The 23924-nt window shown below is 44.0% G+C and overlaps 1 protein-coding gene across 9 annotated transcripts in view; it reads left to right on the top strand.

Moving 5' to 3' along the window:
• The window catches only part of ARHGAP25 (Rho GTPase activating protein 25), an 87696-nt gene that overhangs the window by 21854 nt on the left and 41918 nt on the right, over nt 1-23924 (top strand). For 7 of the 9 annotated variants that reach the window (XM_008516979.2, XM_008516984.2, XM_070573837.1 and 4 more), the window contains one exon: nt 20111-20310. In XM_008516979.2, the coding sequence (XP_008515201.1) occupies nt 20111-20310 (200 nt within the window). Of the gene's footprint in view, nt 1-18961; nt 19404-20110; nt 20311-23924 lie in introns of those variants that run through there. The other 2 variants (XM_008516983.2, XM_070573839.1) reach the window with 2 other exon arrangements.

The raw sequence follows: 23924 nt of genomic DNA, 5'->3' as shown, positions 1-23924 counted from the left end.
TTTTCCTGGCCCCGTCTTCCTGGCCTGGGCCAATAAGACTTGGAAACTAACTGGCAAATTCCTAGAATTGCTTCTTGCTGCAGAACTGCAAGTCCTGGCCCCCCGCAGGGCTGCGTCCTGTTGGATGATGTGTAAACTGAAGCTGACTGTGGCCAGCAGATGGCAGCACACTCAGCCTGGGCTGGGATGGATATGCTGGCACAGCCAGACCTCTGGAGCTGCCGGCTGAGCAGGTTCCTGGCAGCCATTTCATTAGCTTCAAAACAACGTGACCATGTGTAGTAGATGACTGAGTTTTGGACCTCGCTTACTGTGTTGGGGAAGGGATGTACTGTACTTTATCTCATTTGATCCTCATCTCATAAAGGGCAGGTAGCAGAATTACCCTCCACATCCTAATAGCTCTGAGGGGGTAAAACTTGGGACTGCCACAAATAAGCAAAACTTATTGAAGTTCATGAAATCAGATAAGCAAACTGTGGAACATAAGTTATGGTTCCCTTTGTTCTGTAGCAGTATAAAAATTGCAAACGGTTCTTCAAGATAGAAAGGGAAAAAAAGAAAAGATTATAAATTCTCTTTCAAGGAGAGACCTGCCGTTTCTGCTTCCAGTGAGCTGAGGCCCACAGTCATTCATTTAATGATTGGCTTCTAGAGGATAGGTGGCATTATGATCATTTTACAGATAAATGGGATATGCCTCTTTGGGACTGTTTTCTCAGCTCCCCGTCTCAGAGGGCTTCCAACCCAGTCTCCAGGGGTGGCCACAGGCTTGGCCTTTGTTTTCCTGCCCCCTTGGACAGACTCGAGCAGGGTGAACAGCTGACTTGAAGTATGTCTGTCTGGTTTTCTCTCAGTCTGAGGTTCACAGAGAATGGGTGTTTGGAACTGAGCCCTGCAAATCATAGGGCGCCAAGGGGAAGGCCCTTGAACTCTAAGAGCTTAAAACTCTCAAAGTCTACCTTGATTTCTACTCGTCTCCAGCCATGATCTTTTTTTTCAAAATTTCCTTAGAGTTTTTGAAATAATGTTATCCTTAAAAAATTATACACACATGCATACACCACATTATTTATATATATGTATGTGTGTCTGTATTTAAATCAAAGTTTTCAACCTCAGCACTATTGCCATTTGCGGCTGGACAATTCTTTGTTGTGGGGGCTGTCCTTTGCATTGTAGAGTATTTAGCAGCATCCCTGGACTCCATCCATTGGGTGTCAGTAGCAGCCCTCCCAGTTATGGCAACCAAAAATATCTCTAGACATTGCCAAGTGTCTCCTGTGGTTTAAAACCGTCCCCAGTTGAGAACTGCTAATCTATCATCTATCTAGGTAGCTAGCTAGCTATCATTTATGTGTCTATATTAAACCAGCTTATTTCAGAATCTGTTTCTTGCAGCCAAAAAATTGTTGACTGAGACAATGAGAAAACATGGAGAAATTATGTGAACTGCCCAAATATGAACACAGCAAGTTAGCAGGAGAACCAGAACTGGATATTAGGTCTCCTGAACACTACTCAGTGGTCTTTCTACTACTTTCCACAAGAGAATCCTTTGCAGGGTCTCTAATCCCACCAACTTGCCTGCCGTTGTGCTATTCCATATACTAAAATTCAGTACCACTGGAATTTGGAGATTGAGTTTATGGAGGGAACACCCCTGGCTACATTCCCGTGTTTGTTTGGGACACTCAAATGAATAATCTGGGTGAGGCCCATGGTCAGACTTTCTTCATGGGAGTGTGGGCTTGTTGCTGGGGGAGGCATGTCAGGGCCTTTCCTAGCCCCTACGAAAGGGAAAAGCTAAATGAAGGAGCCCCATCTGTCAACTCTGGGATCCCACTCCCTTACAATCTGGGGAGATTTAGCTTGATATGTTTGTCTTTCCCACGTTCTTATTACATTATCTATGGAAAATTTGAAGGTCAGGAAGAGGTGAGAATGTCAGATGGTTCTGTGTAACAAACATACAACAAATGTGAGCAGATGAAAAAATTTTTTGACATTGACGTCTAGTAAAATGTGTTCATTTGGGTCTGCAGTTATGAGTTTATCAAACGCATAGAGTCATGGGACAATCACCAAGATCAAGAAATAGAACAGTTCCATCACCATGAAGGATTTCCTCCTTCTCTTTTTTGTCAACCCTTCTTTGTCAACCCTTACCTTGGGCACCCACTCATCTGTTCTCTGTCTTTAGAGTTTTGCTTTTTCCAAAATGTCATATAAATGCAATCATGTAGTATGCATCCTTCGGAGTCTGATTTCTTACTCAGCAGAATGCATTTGAGATTCATCCATGTTACTGTGTGTGTCAATAGCTTTGTCTTTTTGATTGCTGCGTAGTAGTCCATTGCATGGATGTAGCCATTTGTTGGTTGAAAGATATTGGGATTGATTCTAATTTTTGGAGATTATGAATAACCTGCTATAAATAAGTGCTTACAGGTTTTGGTGTGAACATAATGTCTCATTTCTCGTGGGTAAATTTTGAGTAGTGGGACTACTGGGTCATATGGTAAGTGTATGTTTATCATTGTAAGAAACTGCTAAATTGTTTTCCAAAGTTTTTGAGCATTCTTTGTATATTTGGGATATAATTCCTTTGTCAGATCGGTGATTTGCGATATTTTCTCCCAATCTGTGGCTTGCTTTTGATTCCCTTAGTGCCTTTCATAGAGCAAAAGTTTTTAATTTTGATGAAGTCCTATATCAAATTTTTCTTTTCTAGATTGTGCTTTTGGTGTTGAGTTGTTTTTTGATAATCTCAACCCAGGAGATTCTGCAGATATCAAATATGGTTCATAAATGTTACGGACTCTTTGAGCCTCTCATTCAGCTCCTGCCTGCAATGGTTTGCAAACATTTTCTCTCATTTTTCCTTTCTAGCACTGCCCACAGGAACACACCCACACACTTATGCATTACAAACAAAGATTTCCTGTGTCCCTCGGAACCCTCAGCCCTCCCTTTCCAGGCCTCCTCCCAGAGATCACAAAAGTCACATTTTCCAAAGTATTTTTTTATCATTCAGGAGAAAGTGCTGGAAGATTGGAATGGTTGGTGCTATTTTTATGGCCAAACACTCCAGAATGCCGTTCAGGATCCTCTTTCTCAAAATTACGCAAGTAGAAATGGCATTCTGGAAATTTATCTTCCCAGAAATACATCCGTTCCTGGTATAAGAAAACTCACGCTGTTTGTGCATCAACGGAATTCAATGTTCAAGTCAGTTAAGTAGCTATGTTTATCTACTTGTATTTTGAAACATCTTCCCACATATTAAAAGGAACAGATGTTTTCAGGGGCTGTTCTGAAGTCTGGGTTCAGCTCCCTCCCACTTCACCATTTCGCAGTTGATACCGTAAGGAAGTGCCAGGACAGAGAAGGAGAGAGGGAAAGGGTGGAGCTAAAGGGTTGAAGGAGAAAAAGATGTGATTCATTCTCGAGCACACGAAGGAAATCTTTTCCATTAAAATATTTACTATTTCTTTTCTAAATATGCTCCATGCCAGTTTATTATAAGACGTGTCCGTTATTTTACGTTTGATGAATCTCCATTTAGTGCATACACTGAGTTTAGTGAAATTATTCCTTTAATACAAATCCAGCCCAAACATGACAAGTTATTTTTTGCCTTGAAAAGGTCTCTCATGTTATAAGATGTGCCAGGCTAGAGGGACATGGAATTGGGAGCAAACCCTGTGTGTCACGGTGTCAGTCACTGAGTCACCCACTGTGGGTCTCCTTTTTCCACTTCCTGTGTCTGTCTGTACTTCCCACTTCTTCGGCTTCTGCACCCGGGACTTCAATGCATAGTTCGTCCTTCAGTGACCATCAGCTAAAAGCAAACGAATGGATAAAGAAAAAAGAAAGAAGAATGATGTTCTGCTAGTTCTTCTATGGGCAACAAGAGACTCGGTGTAGAGGCTGTGAGCGCCATCAAGGTGAGCCAGCCACAAAGAGACTTCTCAGGGCCAAGGTCTGTGTCTGACCGCCAACAAAGCCCAGGGCAGACAGAGGAGCTCCGGTTGCTCACAGATGCACACAAAATAAATCCTAATATTTTTGCCAGGACCTTGGGTGATAAAAGGGAAACTCCCTGAAGTATTTTTTTTCCTCAGACGGCTGATAAGGTTTGACAGCTTTAAAGAGGAAACAGAACTGCAAGATTTCAGTGGCAAAATCACAGGGGAAATTCTGCATTCTGCAAAGCTTCACCTAAGTACTGTGACGCATAGCCTGAAATGGATAGAAACACTGGTAAATGATATGCTTTTACGAAAAAGTAAAATCTCAATAATTTCCCACAAGTCAGTAGCTCTGAGCAAGACACTGACATTGTTTTTTTTTCTATTTGATTACGTTTCATGAATTTTTGAATGATTTCTTCTGTCAAACCCTAAAACTTTTTTTTGAGGAAGACTGGCCCTGAGCTCACATCTGCTGCCCATCCTCCTCTTTTTGCTGAGGAAAACTGTCCCTGAGCTAACATTCATGCCCATCTTCCTCCACTTTATATGTGGGACGCCTGCCACAGCATGGCTTGCCAAGCGGTGCCATGTTCGTAACGAGGATCCGAACCGGGGAACCCTGGGCCACTGAAGCAGAACATGCGAACTGAACCACTGCACCACCAGGCCAGCCCCAAACCCTAAAACTTTTAACAGCATTGCAAAATGTCACAGCAATGCAAATTTTCACACATTGCACAGCCCTTAATTGTACGACGCAGTAGAGGTGTCAGACATTTTCAGCTGTGTCATTTTCTCTTCCTTTGAGACCTCTCGCCTGTGCTTCATCATTCTTCCTTACACAGCTAAAACACCAAACACCTTCTCTGATTCCCAAGAACTTACGATTCTTCCAATTTGCAGAAGCTGAATTTCAAGAACATAGAGTCTTCTCTCAGTTCCCTCCTATCGGTTTGATAGCCCTTGTTCACATCTTTCTTCTATTCTTAATAATTAATTTCTAGTATAAATCAATATGGAACTTTATCAAATTTAAGTTGACAATCTTTTGAAAACATATGGCTTTTTAATTCTTTTACCTATTAATGTAATAAAGCATTTAATAGTTTTCCTGATACTAAAGTATCCTTGCATTCCTGGAATATTCTAGACATTTGGGATACATGAGAGACAAAACAGGCAAATCTCTCGTTTTGTGGAGTTTATAGTCTATTTAAAATGGTTTCATAAGATGAGTTAGGAATTATTTCTTATTTTTCTATGTAGAGACTGTTTTGCTCTTCACGCTTCCACTGTGGGTTTCTTTCGTGTGTGGGTGGCAACTAAATATACATGGTTCTTGATCTTTCTTTTTACCGCTTTATTGAGACACGATTTACATACCATAAAATTCTTTTTTTATTGGGTTCATAACAGTTCACATCATTGTGAGATTTCAGTTGTACATGTTTCTTGTCTGTCATCACACAAGTGCTCCCCTTTACCCCCTGTGCCCCCCCCCACCTCCCCCAGTAACCACTGAATTGTTTTCTTTGTCCATGTGTTTGTTTATATTCCACGTATGAGTGAAATCATACACCATAAAATTCTTTCATTGTAAGTGTAGATTCAATGATTTTTAGTAAATTTATAGCGTTGTACAGCCATCACCACAATTCAATTTTAGAACACTCTCATCATCCCAGAAAGTTCTCTCCTGCCCATTTGCAGTCAATCCCTGCTCTCACCCTCAACCCCAGGCGACCGCTGATCTGCTTTCTGCCTCTACAGCGTTGCCATTTCGGCATATTTCGCATACGTGGAATCATAATCCGCTGTCCTCTGCATTCAGCTTCTCTCAGTTAGCATGACGTTTCAAGGTTCATCGTGTCGCAGCAGTGTCAGGACTTCATGCCTTTATATTTTGAGTCAGTTGCATTCTATGGCTATACCACGTCGCGTCTATCCATCCACCAGTGGATGGACTCTGGATTGTTTCCAGTTTGACCATTATGAATAATGCTGCTGGGAACTTTTGCCCACAAGAAATTTTGCAGACATGCATCTTCACTTCTCATGAGTGGCTTCCTGAAAGTGGAACTGCTGGGTGGTGTGCTCAGCTTACCTGTAACTTTTTAAGAAGCATCCTGTTTAGAGAGAGTAGCTCCCCTTCTGTTCATGGAGAGTTTCTTTATTTTCTCATTGTGGTAGCCCGAGCTTAGTTGGAAAAGTGCCCTCTACTCTTTCTGATACGGTGACCCAGTTTAGGAGCCAGCAAGACAGGGCCACCATTTCTTCTCTGACCGGACTTGCAGTCAGCTGGAAAGAACATGCCCCAGCCAGACCTCTGTTCTGTGAGCACTTCCGGAAGTACAGCTCTGGGGTCTCCATCCGTTCCCCGCCTCCCCTGCTGCTCTTCCTTTCTAGGAGTCGGGGCAGAGTCTTCTTGGGACCTTTCCCCGGCTCTGCTCTAGGACAGCTGTTCCTCCACATACACTGAATTGTGGGTTGGTCAGCTCTTGTCTCAGTTCGGCCCTGCCTTTCCTACATCTTACAGAATTCCTCCTCCCCTCAAATATCACGCAGAGAGCATCCCTTCTTTACTTTTACTTCCATTTCACATTACCCCTTATTATTACTGAAGTAATTCACTGGTCCTTTCAATGGAAATTTGGAAATACACGATGAGGTCAAACCTCCTGGAATTCCAGGTAGTCCTTCCTTCCTGAGCTCCCTCAGGGCCGCTCCCCACCCCCCGCCGCCGCACCACCAACCCCGTGCTCCCCCTGACAATCCTGCTGACTTCTCTCTCCCCCACGTCTGCCCCTTCTCAGTGCCAAGGATTGTGTTCGGGTTCTATGGTTTCTGTGACATCTTGGCTGAGAGCGCCAAGCTATACTGATCCCTCACCTTTCCTGAGCACTTTCTCTTTTATTCTCTTCCCCAAATAATGAATCCTCCATTTCTGCTGCCCTTTTCTCTAATTGTATACTCTGCATACATTTTATTAGTAGAAACTACCAGGATACAGAGAATAGGAGAATTGAAGGTTGAGAAGCACCTTAGAAAGCATCTTGTTCAACAATCTCATTGCATATATGTAGAAACTAAGCTCTGTAGAAGTTATTTTTGTCAATGATAATAATAATAATTGGCAAGTCGATACCTACTTTATATTTTGTAAAAGATATTAATATAGTGTATCCTGCTAGCAAATAATCCCATCAAGCACGGTAGGTGATTTGCCCAAGAAGATACAGCTAGCTCCTGAAATGGTCTATTTCAAAACTTTTGGAGTTTGCTTTGTTTTAGATTACGTAAATTCCTCCTGACATTGGGACAGATTCCCCTCAGTCGTCATTTCTCTTTCTTGACTCACATACTTTGTCTTAAAATTTTTAAATTGGGAGATTCAGCCTGCATGTAATTGAAGAGAAAGCTGACATAGAGCTTTTACAAGTAACTTTTGTTTTCTTTATAAACAATGACAGTAAACAGAAAACAAAAATTACCCACAATCTCACCTCTCTGGAAATAACTTCTAACCCTTCGTCAGTCTGGTGTGAATCTTGCCATTAGGTTTCTCTGTGCTACACCACATATGTATTTATGCTTTTCCTGTGCTACAATATGTGTGTACATGTATGTGTGTATTTCAACAAAACGGAGTCAGCAGTTTTTGGAATCAGTAGTTTTTAACCTAACTACATAAATACAACGTTTTCACATCTCATGATAATCCAATAAAACATCATCTTTAAGGCTACATAATATTTTGCTTTATGGGCATACCATACTTCATTCAACCAATCCCATGTTGTTGGACACTTAGTTGTTTATGTTTTTTAAACAAGAGTACTGCAGTGAATATCCTTGTAAATAAACCTAATATGCATACATTATCATCTTCTTAACTAAATTAGTAGACGACTTACTTGGTTGAAAGGCATGGAAGTGTTTGCAGTTTTTGATACATAAAGGCTGGTTTAGAGTCAGAGTATATCCAGAAGATGATGGATCCATAATATTTGGGAGCTAAGGTATTTACCCCAAAATAAATCGACCAGACAGCCTGTTAAGCTGTCAATCCTTGAGTAATAGCTACTGTGTCTTTTGTCTTTGTACCTCCTACTCTGCATTTTTACTGAGACTTCTCAGGAAATCTTCTTTAGCCTACTATTGAAATTCACAAACACTCAAACCAGGCCTGTGCCAACCCTTGTGTTTTATTAAAATCACCCAGATTATATATTTTGCCAAGTCTATTTTTCTTAATCAATTAAATAAACACATCCCTAGAATCCTGTTTTCTTGGTATACAGCTGGAATCTTGTCTGAGTTGGTAAATTAAGTTAGACATGTCGCACCTAAAATAGGGTTACCAGACAAAATAGTTGGCTGAAAGATGTTTATATTAATTTTTAATGTGTTTATATAGCAATCAAAAAAATTGAGAGTTGGAAACACATTCAAGATGCTTTATTTCCATGCTTTTATTTTATAAATAAGGAAATGAAGGCTCAGAAAGGTTGAGAGAATTACACAGCTGGTATATGTCTGAGCTGGAACCTGAACGTGGGTCTCTTGATGTTCAGTCAGATACACCTCTCCCTGTGCTCTGCTGCCTGCCTCTCTGCCGCAGGAGCTATCATCAAGTGTTGGCCATCTACCATGCTGCAGTGGTAGCCTGTGCACTGTCACTTCCTCCAACTTTTGTCATTGCAAACGCTGATAATCCTGTTACTTCATTCTTTCCATTGAGCCTGTACTGGGCCTCAGATAGCCCAGACACTACTCCCTGTCAAAAGGAATTGTCATATAAGTCGGGGCCTCTTTGCTTTCCTTGCAACAGCTGTTTTCCAAGGTGGGGCTGGGGGAATTAGGGGTGTGTGTGTGTGTGTGTGTATGTACACACACACACACCATTGCCACCACTAACAGTTTCTGTAAAAGTTGACTTTACAGGAAATACTATCCATAACTAAAAGCATCAGGAGACCCTCAGTTCTTCCCTGTCATTAACTGATAAAACGAGTGCAGGGGAAAGGGAGGGCCAGGATCTGTCTGGGAGGCAATGTGCGCGTGTGTGGTGTAACATCTGTGTAGCATCATTCTGCTGTGCTCATAGGAGTAACTAACAGGTCTAGAAATGCAGGCCTGGGAAAACAACCAAGTTGAAGTTCAGGGCGATAGCTGATGTGAGAAAATAATGAAGCCTAATAGAATCTTGGAAAAGATTTTTTTATTATACATATGTTTCAAACGCCAAAATAGAAAATAAGTATAATGAACCCCATATAAGTGTATCTATTACTGAAGTGCAACAATATCACTATTTGGTCACATTTGTTTTATCTAGCTCTTTCTTTTCCTTTTCTTCTTTTCTTTGCTGAGTTATTTTAAAGCAAATCCCATATACTATGTAATTTTATTCCTCAAGCTTAAGCATCTTTAAAGATATGAACATTTTATTTCTTAACCACATTGCCTGATCACACCTAACAAAACTAAATGACAATTTATTAGTATCATCTATCATCTATCCATAATCTAATAGCCTCAGTTTTTAACAGAATCTTTTTATCAGGTTGTAGAATAAGAGAAACATATTTTGACTTGTATGCCAGGCCCGTCCCACTGCAAGAATTGTTCATTGTTCACACTCTTAATAGAATTATAAGGTGAAAAATCACTTTTCCCGAAGACCAGTGAAGGACCTAGGAACCTCTTGGAGTGACATCTCTAAGGTCAGTAATGACTTGCAGCCTCATCGAGGCCCAGTGCTTGGTCATCAGTGCCAGTCCTTCAGCATTGCCTTGGCTGGAGTGCCACCGTGAAATACTGGGGCCGCAGAATTCATTTGGGCTTATAAAATGCAAATACTTCAAGCATTCTAATGCGATACTTATTTATGAATGCTAGTGACTAAGCAAAACCTCTTAATTAGAACAAATGACTCGCTTTGACAATGGAAGAGTCAATTCTTCTCCTGATGCCCTTCTTGCTTTAGCATACCACGTGAGCCATGAGTAATTTACTGTGCTCATGTCCCACAGTCCTAATGATGCAAAGGCCTTCCTTACACTGATGTCTGGAAAGGCAATTAACTTTGATACACAGCTAAGCAGCCACTTGTCAACCCAGGGTACATTTACCACCCCATTGCCCAATGTCCCCTTCACCTTGTGCTGAGGAAGAGGCAGCCCCGGGCAGTGTTCAGTAGGAAGCATTCACAATTCTGCAAGCTTCTTGTTATTACACTTGGCTTCCTGTTATGCAAAGATAGGCAGAGGGGGCCGGTGAAGTGTTGCAACTGTTGGAGACACACACCCGCAAGAGACAACAGCACTCTCAATTCCTAAGAAACCTGGAAGCTGAAAAATGTGGACACCAGAGGGGCAGCCCGGGAGAGGGGTGACGCTGGGTCAAGAGAATTTGCAGAGTGTAGAAGATCTTGCAAGCTTAAGAAACAGAAAGCCAATTTTCTCTCTCCCTCCCTTCCGCCCTCTCTCCACCCCTCCTTCTCTCTCTCTCTCTCCTTTATATTGCTACTGAGACCACATTTTTATCTCTTCCTGCAAAAGACATAGCTGTGTGTACTAAGTCCATTTCCAAAGCAGAATTTGCTCTTTTAGGTTGAAATGCTCACTTGTCAAACAATGAAGGACATTTCTACAAACTATAGAACAGGGGAAAATGTAACCCGTTCAATTCCTGGGTATGGAGGCCAGCACGCAGGAAACAACCTTCAGATATTTCTTTGAATTAGGTTATGTAAATTTGTCTCACAGGCAAGCGTCCTGGGAAGGTCCCTGTGATTTGAAGTGAGGTGCACAGAGCAAGCCCCTTTCCTGTCCTCAGCCTGGAGGCTTGTTTCTTTTTGCAGGGAGCAATGTTTTTCATACCAAAGTTAAAAATGAAACTTAGAATTCAAAAAAAAAAAAAAAAAAATCCAGGAGGGTAATCACAGGATACATTTATCCTAAAGTCTAACTGCCAGGTTTTGAAAGTGGAAAGATTTTTAAATTTCCCCACCTCCTCCCAAATGGTGGATGCTTTCAAATGGAGGGCAGTTTGTCTTGGAGAGGAATGAGGGAAAAGGGATGAAGAAAGAGGTCCTGGAGGTTCTGAGGTTAAAAGATCTAACTTTCTTCTAGGAGGGCCATCTTCCCACTGTCTGATAACCGGACAGGCTGAGGGTGTGCATGTGCACGTGGGCGTATGGGGGACAGAGCGTGTGTGTGTGTATGTGTGAAGGGTGTGGGCAAGAGTGTGTGAATCCCTGTCGATCAGGGAGGCAGTGATGATGGGCCCGCTGGTTCACACGGTTCCCCAGAAGCATCTTTCTCAGCCGGGGTGGGGCACTGCCTGTGAGCTGCGACGTGGGCGTGAGCGCTGAGCCCACGGTGGGTTAGCCCTCGTTCCTCCCTCTCACACCTTGGCTGCATTGGGCTTCAGTCAGAACCCTTAGGTCTCTTCAAATGAGCTTGGACTGAGAGCTCCTAAGACATGGTAGGACTACCTAATATGTCCATTTTCCTGTGGGGGTGTCAGCTCAGCTCCAGTGGTGGGTTTGAGGTTTCAGTACCTTTTCTCTGTCACTATTTTTTCAAGGCCTGCTGAGCCTTGCAGAGCATACATCGCTGGATGGAAAAAGTAGCGCAAAGTTGTTTACACGTAATATTGAGGCAAAATGGGTGGAGGCTGAGGCTGGTGTCTCTGTGATGGGTTAGGAATAGTGGCTTTGTTCCCTGCCCAGAGGAAGGGTGGTGCTATCTCTCCTTCACTTCACTGTTACTGGCTAATTTTGTGAATTATCACACGTTGATTCTCAACTTAGATGCCTCTCTTTACCACTAGAATACATGCTTCTCCATGGGCTGTGTGGCCTAGGTATGGATATGGGGCTTTGAAATCAGATTTCTAGCTGTAAAACTGGGACAAATCATTTCGCCTCTCTGAGCTTCAGTCCCTCCTCTGTAAGAGGGGAATGACAATATGCTGCTTACCGTAAAGAGTTAGTTTGAGCATTGAATGAGACTAGACATATGAAGGGCTTGCACTGTGGCTGGCACATGGTAAGTACTCAATAAATATATCATTATTGGTGTGGGTCATTATTAGATCTGGGATTATATCTTCTACTGGCCACTCTGCTGGAGCAGGCACAAGATCTAGAGATCTCACAAATAGGTAAATCGGCCAATATTTGTTGCAAATATAGAATGCCTGATGGTGGCTTCCATTTCATTCTAAAATGTTTATTCACTCAACAAATATTTATTGAAAACCTTCAGTTGGCTAGAAGCTCTTCTAGGAGGAGTGGTTAGACCAGTGAAGAAGATGTATAAAAATCTCCGCCCTCGGGAACCTACTTTCTGATGGTTGAGCTTCCATTTTATATTCTCCATCAGTGGTACTCTTTCCTCATTCTGATTTTACCAGAAAGAAAGCCTCAACTAGATGCTAATCTCTCCTTAACACGTTGTATCTCATGAGTGATGACTAATTCTCCTTTTCTAGAAAGGGAGCATGTGACAAGCTCTGGCCCATCAGGAACTAGGGCTGGGATGGAGCAGCTCTTGGCCACAGGGTGCGGGGGAATGCATTTCTGTGAGCCAGGGTGCACAGCAAATATTTGACACCCCACAAGTCTTGAGTTCATTAATTTAGTAGCTTTCCTCTATTTTTTAAACGCATCTCATTCCCTAGCACCATGTCCTGCGCATAAGAAATGCCCAAGAAGTTGTTGCGATTGGTTAACTAAAGGCATAAGAGAGAAAGATGAGTTTCCTTGTTAAAGAGAACCCATCCTACGAATCTTTTATTTGAAGATTACTCAACATTATTTTCTCTCCATGTAACATAAACACACATATCCTTTCTCTCTTCGGTCCTTTCAATTAACTTTACTGGGCCAGACACTGTGAGGGTCCTCAGGATGCTAAAATGAATAAGACATGGTCCTTGCCCTCAAGAATTTCTCTATAGTTTTAGCACTTATAACCTGCGGACATGCAAAAAAAAAAAAAAAAAAAAAAGCATGAAGATGTTTATTCCTGAGGCCCTGGGGCCTTTCAACTCACCTTTGTAGTCAGATATACCTTTCTGAGAGAGAAAACTGAGATCAGAAACTTGAGCAGTTCTTTAAAAAAGACCTCTCGCTTTTGAATGGTACTTTATATCCTTAAATGACCTCTTGCAGAACATGTAAGGTGTATAAGCATGCATTTTGTACAAGGGTCTTGGCAGAAAGGATGAGTAGGGCTGAAATACAGCTGGTGCTCCTCTCATCAAGCTGTCACCCTGGTGTGTGGCTACATCCATCCGCCCAGAGACAGAAGGGCCTATTTCTCTACCCAAAGGCACCATCTGCTCCCTAAGGACAGCTCCAGTCCCAGGGCGTGAAATGGATGAGAAGTGGCCCTGGATCTTCACTTGGTGCAGGATGACAGCCTCTCTCTTTTCATTCCCTTCCAGGCAGCAACCCTCTGCTCCATCCCCAAACTCTTGGGGATAACGGATTTTCTGACTGCACTTCCTTACTTCTATACTTAACTCTAGTACAAGCTTTCTTTAAAGTTCCAAGGAAAACAATACTTTTTCTGTCTTGTATCTAAGCTTATCTCCATATCCTCAAGTTAAAATGTTACTTTCCTCTGTGCTCAGCCTTTTCTTTGGTTTCTGAACATCTCTTGTGTTACTTTCCAGATCTGATATTTTCACATCACTCAAATCTCCTTGCTTTCTCTTGCACATCTTTTCCTCCCTATCCTCTTTCTTAATCCACAGGCCTTACCTGTCAAAACCAGAACTGAGGGGAAGTCTAAAGCTCTCGGTCCACCCATATGTTTCATCATGCACGGAACTGGACTCCCCTGCCTGTTCAAACCCACCTTACTCTCTGACTTCATTCCCTGCTTCCATAGACAGGTCTCCCAGGTGTATGATCTATTTGGGGGCAAGGTTGTGTCTGGCTGATCTTATACCCCAGAACCTGACACACTTCCTGGCACATGCCAAGTGCTCAGTCAATGTGCGCTGAATGAATGGATGGAGTAGGCTACCTTACCTGAGCCACGCAAACCCCAAACCTCACAAAAGTCTTTGCCTCCCACTACTCCTCGTTCAGCCATTTGCTGAGGTCTGGTGGTCTGCCCCATGACTGCTTCTCCTGTTCTTTCCTTTTCTACTGCCACCATCCTGATTCAGGCCTCTGGATTTGCACCTGGAATATTGTACAGTGCCCAGCTAGTCTTCTCTTTTCCCCTTTCTCCTTCTCTCTCCCTCCTTTCACTCCTTCCCTCTTTCATCTTTTCTTTCTTTTCTCTCATTTAACATAAAATCGAGTCCATACTATAAAAATAATGTTAATAACAATAGCCTCCATTTAATGCCCATGTTTTAAGAAGCAGACATTGGCTGGGGCCCATCCACTTACCATTATTAATCTTTATAGACTAATCACCCCACAAGGTATGGATATTATCACCATTTCACAGAGGAGGAAACTGACCCTCAGAGACAGCATATGACTCGCCCCAGGCTGCGTATGTAGAAGTCTGTGCCCTCTGCTACTTTTTAGGTGTTAGGTGCTGGGAGAACAAGGATGAGCAAGGTCAAAACAGCAAGGCAGAGCCCCTGTCCTCTTGGTGGGTGTGACTTGTTCTCGCAAGTGGAAAGGGAAGACATTAAGCAAAAGGACCAGGCAGGATAAGTGCTTTGATGGACGTGTGTCCCCAGTTAAGAGAGAACAGAGCCCAGGGAGCAGCTGAGTCTGGCTGGACTGTGAAGGCTTCTCATGGGAGGTGTGGCCAGAAGTAAGTCTTGAGGGATGAACAAGGGCTTTCCAAGGGTTGAACTGGGGGTGAGTGGGGATGGGGGGGAGAATATTCCAGTAGCTGGAATAGCATATTGTCATGAGTGAAGTGCAGAATGAGTATGGAGGAAGAGCAAGGAATGCAGTAGGAAAACCACAAAGGACTCTGACTTTGGTAGGGAATTCAGACATCACCTTTCAGGATGAAGGTGTTGGGGAGTCATTGGAGGCTTTTAGGCAAGAGAGTGCCACATTCAGATTTGTGTTTTCAAAGGACTGTGCCATAAACAATGTCATCAATGGACTGGAGGTGAGACTGGTAGGAGACAGATAGGTCAGGGAACTATTACAGAAATCCAGGGAGAGGATAGAAGGGCCTGAAAAACCAGGTTCAGGTAGAGAGAAAGGCCGAGAGAGAGACAGAGAGGGAGAGAAAAAGAGAGAGGGAGAGAGTTGTTGATTGTGATGATCGTAGGAATGGGGCAGCTTTCTGGTTTGGTTGGTTGGTTGCAGGGATGTCACTCACAGCATGTCAGAGACCAGTGGAGGTAAAGCAGGCTCGGGTGTGTTTACGGGGCAGGATAGGGGGAGGGTGGAAGGCAAGCAGTGGGGAGATGGTAAGTTCAATTAGCACCACGGTGGCCTTGAGATTCCTGCCGAGGTACATGAAAGCAGCTGGACAGATGGGTCTGCAGCTCAGGAGAGGGGCTGTGGTGAAGCCATGTAAATTCTGCTCCCTTTTACAATTCATTTAAACATGGTTCCCAGATGAATGCACTGTTCATATCAACATACTGAAAAAATATCTTCAATAGTTCCCCCAGCTTTGAATGAATTATTCCCATCTCACCCACACATTCAGAGCCAGCTAAAATGGAATCCTAACTGAGGCAGAGTTGAGAGAAAATGGAATAAATATCTCAAAAGTAGACCCTATGAGATTTTGTGATTGGTTATTTTTGGGTTTAGGGGTCAGAAGATGGGAAGATGAAGAAAGGAAGTGATAATGCTTCTCAAGCTGACTTCTCTGTTTATACTTCCTACTTTAATTTTCTCTTGCTGCAACTTAGGGCAAAAAGCAGCTAACTTCTACTGCAAAAACATCATTGCTGGGAATGTGGCACTTCTTCCATTTCTCTTCTTTCCTTTGGTACATTCCCTCACTTGCAGACTAAAATTCAGCATATGCAGCACAAGTGTATAACTCATCTATATTTTATCATAGGCCTCCCTTGCTAAGGTATATGCAATGGCTCCCTATTACCTCTAACATCAAGAGAGAACTTCTGCCAGCTGAAGCCACTTCTTCTCTGGGCCCTGTAGCTTAATTTCTCGATTTGATGAAATGCTGTCCCACCTTTATGGCCCATTTTGTCCCATGCTTAGTAATGATAACACTCAGATGCCAGGAAGTGCTGACCAATGGAACTTTCTGGCATGATGGATATGTTCTCTACCTGTGTTGTCCAGTACTGTAGCCATGAGCCACACGGGGCTACTGAACACTTACAATGTGGCAGGTGCGGCTGAGGAATTGAATTGAATTTATTTTAATTCATATTCATGTACATAGCCACTCATGGTAATTGGCCACTGTACTGGGCAGTACAAGGCTGGGGCTTGTTTTTTCTCTCTCTATAGCGTGAGGATGGATGTCTGACTTCACTGAGACCTTCATTTCCCACTTCCCCAGAATGTTCCGTAAAGGCTTAGCAACTGCCTTCCAGCTTCCCGCCTCCCTGCTCTGCCCGCAGCTCCCTCTCCAGCCCACAGCCTAGTTCAGATCTCCTTCCTGAAGGGCTGGGAGTGTGCACTCAGTGTGCAATGACTGGCCCACAAGCAAAGCTTATCACGGTTGTTATTTTCATTATGAAAAACAGTTCCATTAATAGTAACAGATTTCTTTGTTTACTTTATCCGAGAACAAGTCACACCCACCAAGAAGACAGACTGTTTAAAGGGACTAACAAGGAAAGTTAGTCAAAAGCAAGTCAAACTCAAGGCCCACCAGGCTTTCTTCCCTGATGTTTGAATCATCTCACGATAGGCCTGGCTAATGAGCAATGCTGAGGGCCACAGTAGAAGATGGCTCTGACATGGGACCGGAAGCTCCCCTGCTTAGTCATCAGCGTCCAGCTGTCATCTCCCCAGTGCGTGGGCCTAATTCTAGCAGTCCCAGCAGTGTGGAAGTTTGTCCTAAGCCACCCCCACTCTACCCTGTAACCCATGGCCCAGTGCTCACAGTCATGCCACCTACGGTGGGGATGATAGCAGCATCCAGGGGACACTGGGTGGGTGTATGGGGGAATGGCATTATTTCAGGAATACAAAGATGGTTAGTCAGGGCCCTGACCACGTGCAGGCAGACAAGGTGGTAGCCTACCTGTCACAGGGGCATGAAAGCCCCTCTCGGCTAGGTCTGAGAACTTAAGATCCTCACACCTACTCTTGTCTTTGCAAGGCCATTCTACAATGCACAGATGCTTCTGGGGGAGGTTTTTGTTTTTGTGTGTTTGTTTTTGCCACAACAGAACATAAAATATTTCCCAGAAGTAATCACAGAATAATATCCCAGCATTCTTCTGTGCTGAGTTAATTCTCTTTAATCTAGGGTATCTTTTTGGCTCCTGTTGCCCTGACCCCACTTCTTCAATGCTGTTGGAGACCTTCAGTTTCTCCCATAGCGGTTCTAACAATTTGGGTCTCTGGGGGTAGCCCATGAGACCTGAGTCCTCATAACCACCATGTGGCACCTGCCTGTTTTCCTCTTCTCCTATGCCAACTCCATTTGGTGGCATCACACCAGAAGCCAAGTGAAGGCTTCTCATTATGCTGCTGCTAGGAGGGGGTCCTCTTTCCCAAGTCTGATGCTGCTTCAGGTGAATGATCACAAAACTCACACTGGGCTGGGCCGTGCTGAGACTGTTGAGGTAGGGGAGAATGCCCGTGCATTTGCCAGAATGCCTCACTCTTCCATCTTCTCCAGAAAATTTTGTGTGTGAACCATCCTTTTCATTTCTGCCTCTCATCTGCCCTCTTGCTAGGATAGATATGAGTCTTTGCAAGTTACAGCGTCTGACCTAGAGAGACAGAAAGCTGTATACAGGTCTTTAAATTTCCTCCTCCTCCTTGCATTCCTGCTATGGCTCCTTCAGATCATTTACACAGGCTTAGAGTAAGTGATCAGCCCCAGAGTGGCTGTTCTTTGAGTTGGAAGACCTTGAAGACAGCAGTTAACTGAGGAGCAACATCTAAGATAAAATTCTTAACGGGGGTGTCAGGACACTGATGGAAAGCGAACCCTTTGCAAGTGTGGTGCCGAATTGTCATCAAAATGTCAAACTCTTTTTACCTGAGTATATGCACTCGTGATGATGCCTGTCCAACAGGAGGTTGAATCAAGTATGTCTTGGCTCCTAGTGTACAACATAGTATGACCTTTCTAGTCCCTGGTGGGAGGTGAGGGCTGACTACAGGCTGGCACCCAGGAAGGAGAGTTTGTGACAGGAACACAGACCCCATGTGAGGATCAAGAGAGCCCAGTTAGGGCAGAGCCCTCTTCAGACAGCAATGTAGAACGGAAGGGCAAAACGTATAAATAGGGTCAGAACTCTGAATACGATTAGAGTCAGTGGAAGAAAGACTCTGTAATTCCATATAAAATTCTAGTATTTGAAAATATGCCGTGAACATAAATAAAGATCGAAAACCACAGGTCTGTAAGGAGATAAAAAGAAAGGAATCAAAAGCAATGGATTCAACATATTAAAGATAGGAGTGAAGGAAGAGAGAAAGCCTGGTGATGGAGCGACATTTTGAAATGAAGAGGGGAGTTTAGGAAGCTCTCAAAGACGATCTCCATCCTTGGAGTAGGAAGCAGTCATTTGTTGATAAAAATAATGAATAACATTCACTGGCCTTGGACCAGGCGCCTTGCTCAGTGGTTTATATGCATTAGCTTGTTTAGTCTCCACAGTTCCATAGAGTAGGGACTATTATTATACCAGTTTAAGAAGTGAGGAAACCGAGGCTCAGAGAAGTTGTATAATGTTCCCAGGGTCAAGGAGCCAGGAAGGGAAGGACTGGTCTCTAACCAGGTGAGATGAAACTGCGCGAGAGTGCAGTTGGCTTAGCTTGGCTATGTGGTGGACGTTCTAGGGACTGACGAAAGCTGAATAAAGCGGTTATAAGATGGAGACTTCCTCCAGCCAGGAGAGGAAGGCAGGCACTGGGGCCTGGCAAGCGTGAAGCACAGCACAGCGTTGAGGAGTCAAGGAGCTCCACGTAGTGTTAAGGGCGCTGTGGAACTGGCTGGGAAAGAAGGAAGGTGGCGCTCAGAGGATGTGCTCAAGGAGGACCACAGGCCAGCTGATAGGTCGCTGTGGAGGGAAGGAAAGGAGAGAGTTGTCTTGGGTGGAGTTCCTGTGGAGACAAGCTGTGGACTCCTGGACCTGATCCAACGACAGGCAGAGCTCTTGTGTGAAAACAAAAGCCAACTAGTGATTCAGTGGGTTAAGGGGTCTGGATTCGAATCCGCTTCTGCGTTCTGTCGGTAGATTCATTTTGCTTTCAAATGCTTATGTGCTGTCAGCCTCCTGGAGAGAGCCACATGGAGCCTGACTGAAGAGGTAGGAGGAAGGCAGCTACAGGGAGGCCCTTGGTTCAGCAGGAGGGCTGTAAACACTCTCACAGGGCAGGGGACAGAATGCCACCCGATGACATGCGGCAGGAACATTCAGGAGATGCCAACTTCCTGCAGGCTGGCTGCTTGGCCAGGGGCCGGGGGTTTTGGGGGTCTGCTGGGGAAGGACTCCACTCCACGGAGAGGTCAGAGCACGGACCCCGGCACCTCCTCTGTGGAAGCATGCCCGGGCCGCTTCCGCCGCCTCTGCAGCTGCGTGGGACTCACCCGGTGCCCTCAGAGCGAGGCTTTATTTTCTCCTCTCTCTTGTCAGATACTGGCTCCCACGCAGGAAAAAGGAAGCACCTTTTGTCAGATGCTGTGGCCACTTCCTCTTCATGAGGCTCCAGCCGGTCTTTCGCTTTGCAGAATGAGGGGGCCGACATCAGCGGCCGGACTGCGTGTGCATCGGGCCGCTGCCTTTCGCCTCTTTTGCGGTCTCGCTCCAGCCCCCCGTCGGGAGCAGGCCCCGCGGCCGCTTCTCCGGGTCCCGGGGGATTTTCTCTGATACAGATCTGCACCCTTGAGGCCGACCTGGCTGGGGCCCCACGGGCTTGTCCGGCCCCCTGGGGGTTCCTCTCTCGCCTCTCCGCCCCTTCTTTGCACACTGCTTCATATCCCTCGGTCAGCCTGCCTGTCTCTTCCTCTCCATAGCTCGGTCAAGGAGCGTGATGACCGGCGAGCAGATGGCGGCCTTCCACCTGTCGTCCACCCCCAACCCTCTGGAAAGGCCCATCAAGATGGGCTGGCTGAAGAAGCAGAGGTCCATCGTGAAGAACTGGCAGCAGAGGTACTTTGTGCTGAGGGCGCAGCAGCTCTGCTACTACAAGGACGAAGAGGACATGAAGCCACAGGTACCAGCCAGACTGTTCGTCCCCGTTCCCAGGGTTCTCCTCTCCAGGCACGCAGGAGGCGGGCGAGGAGCCCACGTAGATTATGTGTGAACTCACAGGGGCCTTTTTACTGGGACGAGACCCGCATCCATTGGAGAGGAGCTCACTCTCCCCCTTTCACCACTTTCTAGACAAGTAAACTGAGCTGCAAAGATGCCAGGGTGATCCTCCTCCACGGAGCCCCCAGGTGAGCACTGTGGAGCTTCCTAGATGCAGCTCCACGTCAAAGCTGGCAGCCTGGTCTTGACAGGGATGCTGAGTACCAGGGCTCAGAGAGAGCGGATTTGGGTTCAGGAAAACTGATTTGTCCTTTTCCTTTATTTGTTCGTTCCATCAATATTTATTGAGTATCCATTACGCGCCAGAAACTGTTCTGGGTACTTGAAGAAAACTAGTGAGTAAAACGGATAAAAATCTCTGCCATGTAGAACTTAGAAGATGGGGAAAGACAGAAAATAAATATAATAAATAAGGAGAATAGGTAGTTTGTTGGAAAATAGCTAGTTCTATGAGGAAAAAATAGAATGGCTTGAGGGGGAGCAAGCGTTTGGGGGAGGAGTCACAATTTTAAAGAGTGGTTAGAAGGACCTGGTGGAGAGGGAGGAGAGGCAGTTGGGGGGGGGGCAATCTGGGGAAAGAGTGCTCCAGGGAAGAGGGAACAGCCAGTGCAAAGGCCCTGAGGTGCAGCATGTCTGCTATGTGTGGGGAACAGCAAGGAGGTCAGTGTGGGGCAGCAGAGCTAGAGAATGAGGGAATCAGAGGGAATGATGTCAGAGAGGGAAGGGGAGGGGTTGAGGGTCAGGGCTCAGATTGCAAAGGGCATTGTAGGTCACTGTAAATCCTTGAGTGTTTACATTGAGGGCGATGGAGAGGCGTTCCAAGGTTCCCAGCAGAAAGGGGACATTCTTTGGCTTATGTTGTAAAAAGATGGCTCTTTCTACCGTGTCCAAAAATAGACTCAGGGCCAGAAGGAGGAGGCAAGAGGGTAATCTAGGTGAGAGGTTAAGATGTTTAGAATCTCAGTGGGAGTTGTGGGCTGAAGGACAGCAAACAGGATTTCCTGATGGAGTAGATGGGGCCACAGAGGGCTTTGATCCTAAATGTTGGGCCTGTGTTTCTTTTTCCTGCCTCATTGATTCCTCATGGCCATCGTGGTGCATGAGAGTGGAAAGGGGTGCTATTAAAAATTACCCTGGGACCCAAGGTGTGGACTCCTTGTCTCAGGGCAACCAGGACGACTGGTCTCCCTGTCTAGACCTCATGTCTGCGGAGGTGGAAGAGTGGGCTTGGCCAGAAGGAGCTTATTAGGATAGACAGACTCTAGAACCTTCTGGAGCCAGAAAAAATCCCAAGAAAAGTGAGGATATTGGAGGGGGGATGGGAGTATGTAAAGAAATGAGACGGTCACTTTGGAACAGGACAGTTCCTTTTAAGGGCAGGCTTGGGGATCTGTGACGCATCAGCAGCACCTGGTTAACCAGGCCTGCCACTTGAGGACTGTGAGTGTCTGTCATTGCAGAGGCTGGAGAAGGGCCAGAGGCCCCCCGACAGACTGAGTTCTTGCCCGGTGTCCTGTGTGTGGTCACCAGACTCCCTTCACTTCCTGAACAATGCAGACCCTGTCAGAGCCAAGCAGTTGCAGGCCAAGACGCTGGTGATGCAGTGACAGCGGGTTAGTAGGTGGACTTCCCACCTGCAGAGTGAGGGAGGTGGCAATGATGCATTGGCCTCACCAGATCAGGGGAAAGGACAGCTCCGTGGGGTTTACTGCCCAGAGGTGTAGAGAGTGAGAGGAACGTTACGTCCAAGCTTGTGTTCTTTTCCCGGTCCTACTGTCTGGCCATGTGACTATTTAATTTTTCCGGACCCCTCTTTGTTCTTTGGTAAAAATGAGAGAATCCTACCTGGCCTGCCTTTGTCACAGGATCAAACAATATGAAGCATGTGTAAAAAGCCATTTTGTGTAAGCATAAACTGATGTCAAAGGGTAAAATAAATTGTTGAAGGTCCCAGCTTCTCTCCCTTACTTCTGGAGGAGGAAACTCAAAGTCCTCTCAGGATTAAATTAGCCTGGGATAATTAGGTAAAGCTTCTTCTAGGATGACAGGCGTGGTTTATTTTTTAGGAAATCTATTAATATAATACGTCAGATCAATAGGTCGAGATCAATAAGGCAAATGAGAAAAACCACACAACTCCTAACTAGATGGCTGAAGAAAGTATTTGATAAAATCCAAAAATACTCATCTCAGATATAAAAAGTTTTTAAAAAAGCTTTTAAGAATAAAATGATAATTTCTTAGAAAAGAAATTTTACTTTATATGTATATGCATGTTTTGATTACAAAAGCTGTATGTACGCATGGTAAGAAATTTGGAAGATGCAGAAAAGCACAAAATAGAAAATAAAAATTATCCCATCAGCAAGACATAGCCACCTAAATCCTCACTTCTTCTAGTTTTTTCTATGTACATTTAGAAACTCATTATTCTAAATGCAAAATTAATATAATCATATTCTTTAAAGAACTAACAGGATATCATGAATATTGTCCCATATGATTAAATATTCTTCTACAATGTAATTCTTAATGGTGGCAAAATAGTCTATTGTATGGACATTCTACAATATATTTAACTAATTTCCTACTGGAAATCAGTTGAAAATTTGGGCTGATGTTTCTATATTATTATTATAAACAAGAATTAAGTGAACATCACTGTAGACTCTCATATATCCACAATTATTTCACTAAATAAAAAAATCTATTCAAAGTAAAGTACTTTTATTATGCTATCATTTAACATTGTTTTGGGATTCCTAGACAGTGCAAATATCTAGAAATGAAGTGAAAGTTACAGACATGAGCTAAATTCCTGGGAAAAGTGAAGGTATATTTCCATACTATGTTTCGTACCACTCGTGATTCCGGGTGGATTAAAGACTAAATGAAAAATCCTGAGTTTGTAAAAATGTCGTTATCTGCATAATCTTTGGGAGGCAGGTATTTTTTAAGCAAACAACAAAGATATCACAAGGGGAAGACTAATTTAATTGCATAAATAAAAATGTCTGTATTTAAAAAAACAGTATAATAAAGCAGGCAAATAATAAACAGGAAAAAATTGTGTATATGTATATGATAAACAAATATTCTTAATATTTAAACTATTCTTTCAAATCTATAAGAAAAGTTCAAACAGCTCAATAGAAAAATGAGCAAATGACACAAATGGACAATTTGCCAAAGTGTAATGGCCGATAAGTATCTATAAAAAAGCTCAATCTCAGTAATAATTAAAGACATACAATGTAAGCTAGTGAGATACTACTGTTCCCTTATCAAATTAACAAAGACTTTCTGGAAATTTCAGTGTTGGTAAAGACCACGGAACAGGAATTATCATGCACAGCTGGTGGAAATGAAAATCCATACAACCTTTCCGGAGGGTGATATATGCCTTTTAGAAAATACAAACTCTTTGACCCTGTATTTCTAATTCTAGTAATTTAACCTAAATGGATGCTTAAGATTGATGTAGATAATTAAATTTACTTGTACAGGTTTTCACCA

Source organism: Equus przewalskii, chromosome 14 (assembly GCF_037783145.1).
Source record: "Equus przewalskii isolate Varuska chromosome 14, EquPr2, whole genome shotgun sequence".
Classification (NCBI taxonomy): Eukaryota; Metazoa; Chordata; class Mammalia; order Perissodactyla; family Equidae; genus Equus; species Equus przewalskii.
Note: the sequence above shows the minus strand (reverse complement) of the source record. Positions and strands in the feature narration are given on the sequence as shown.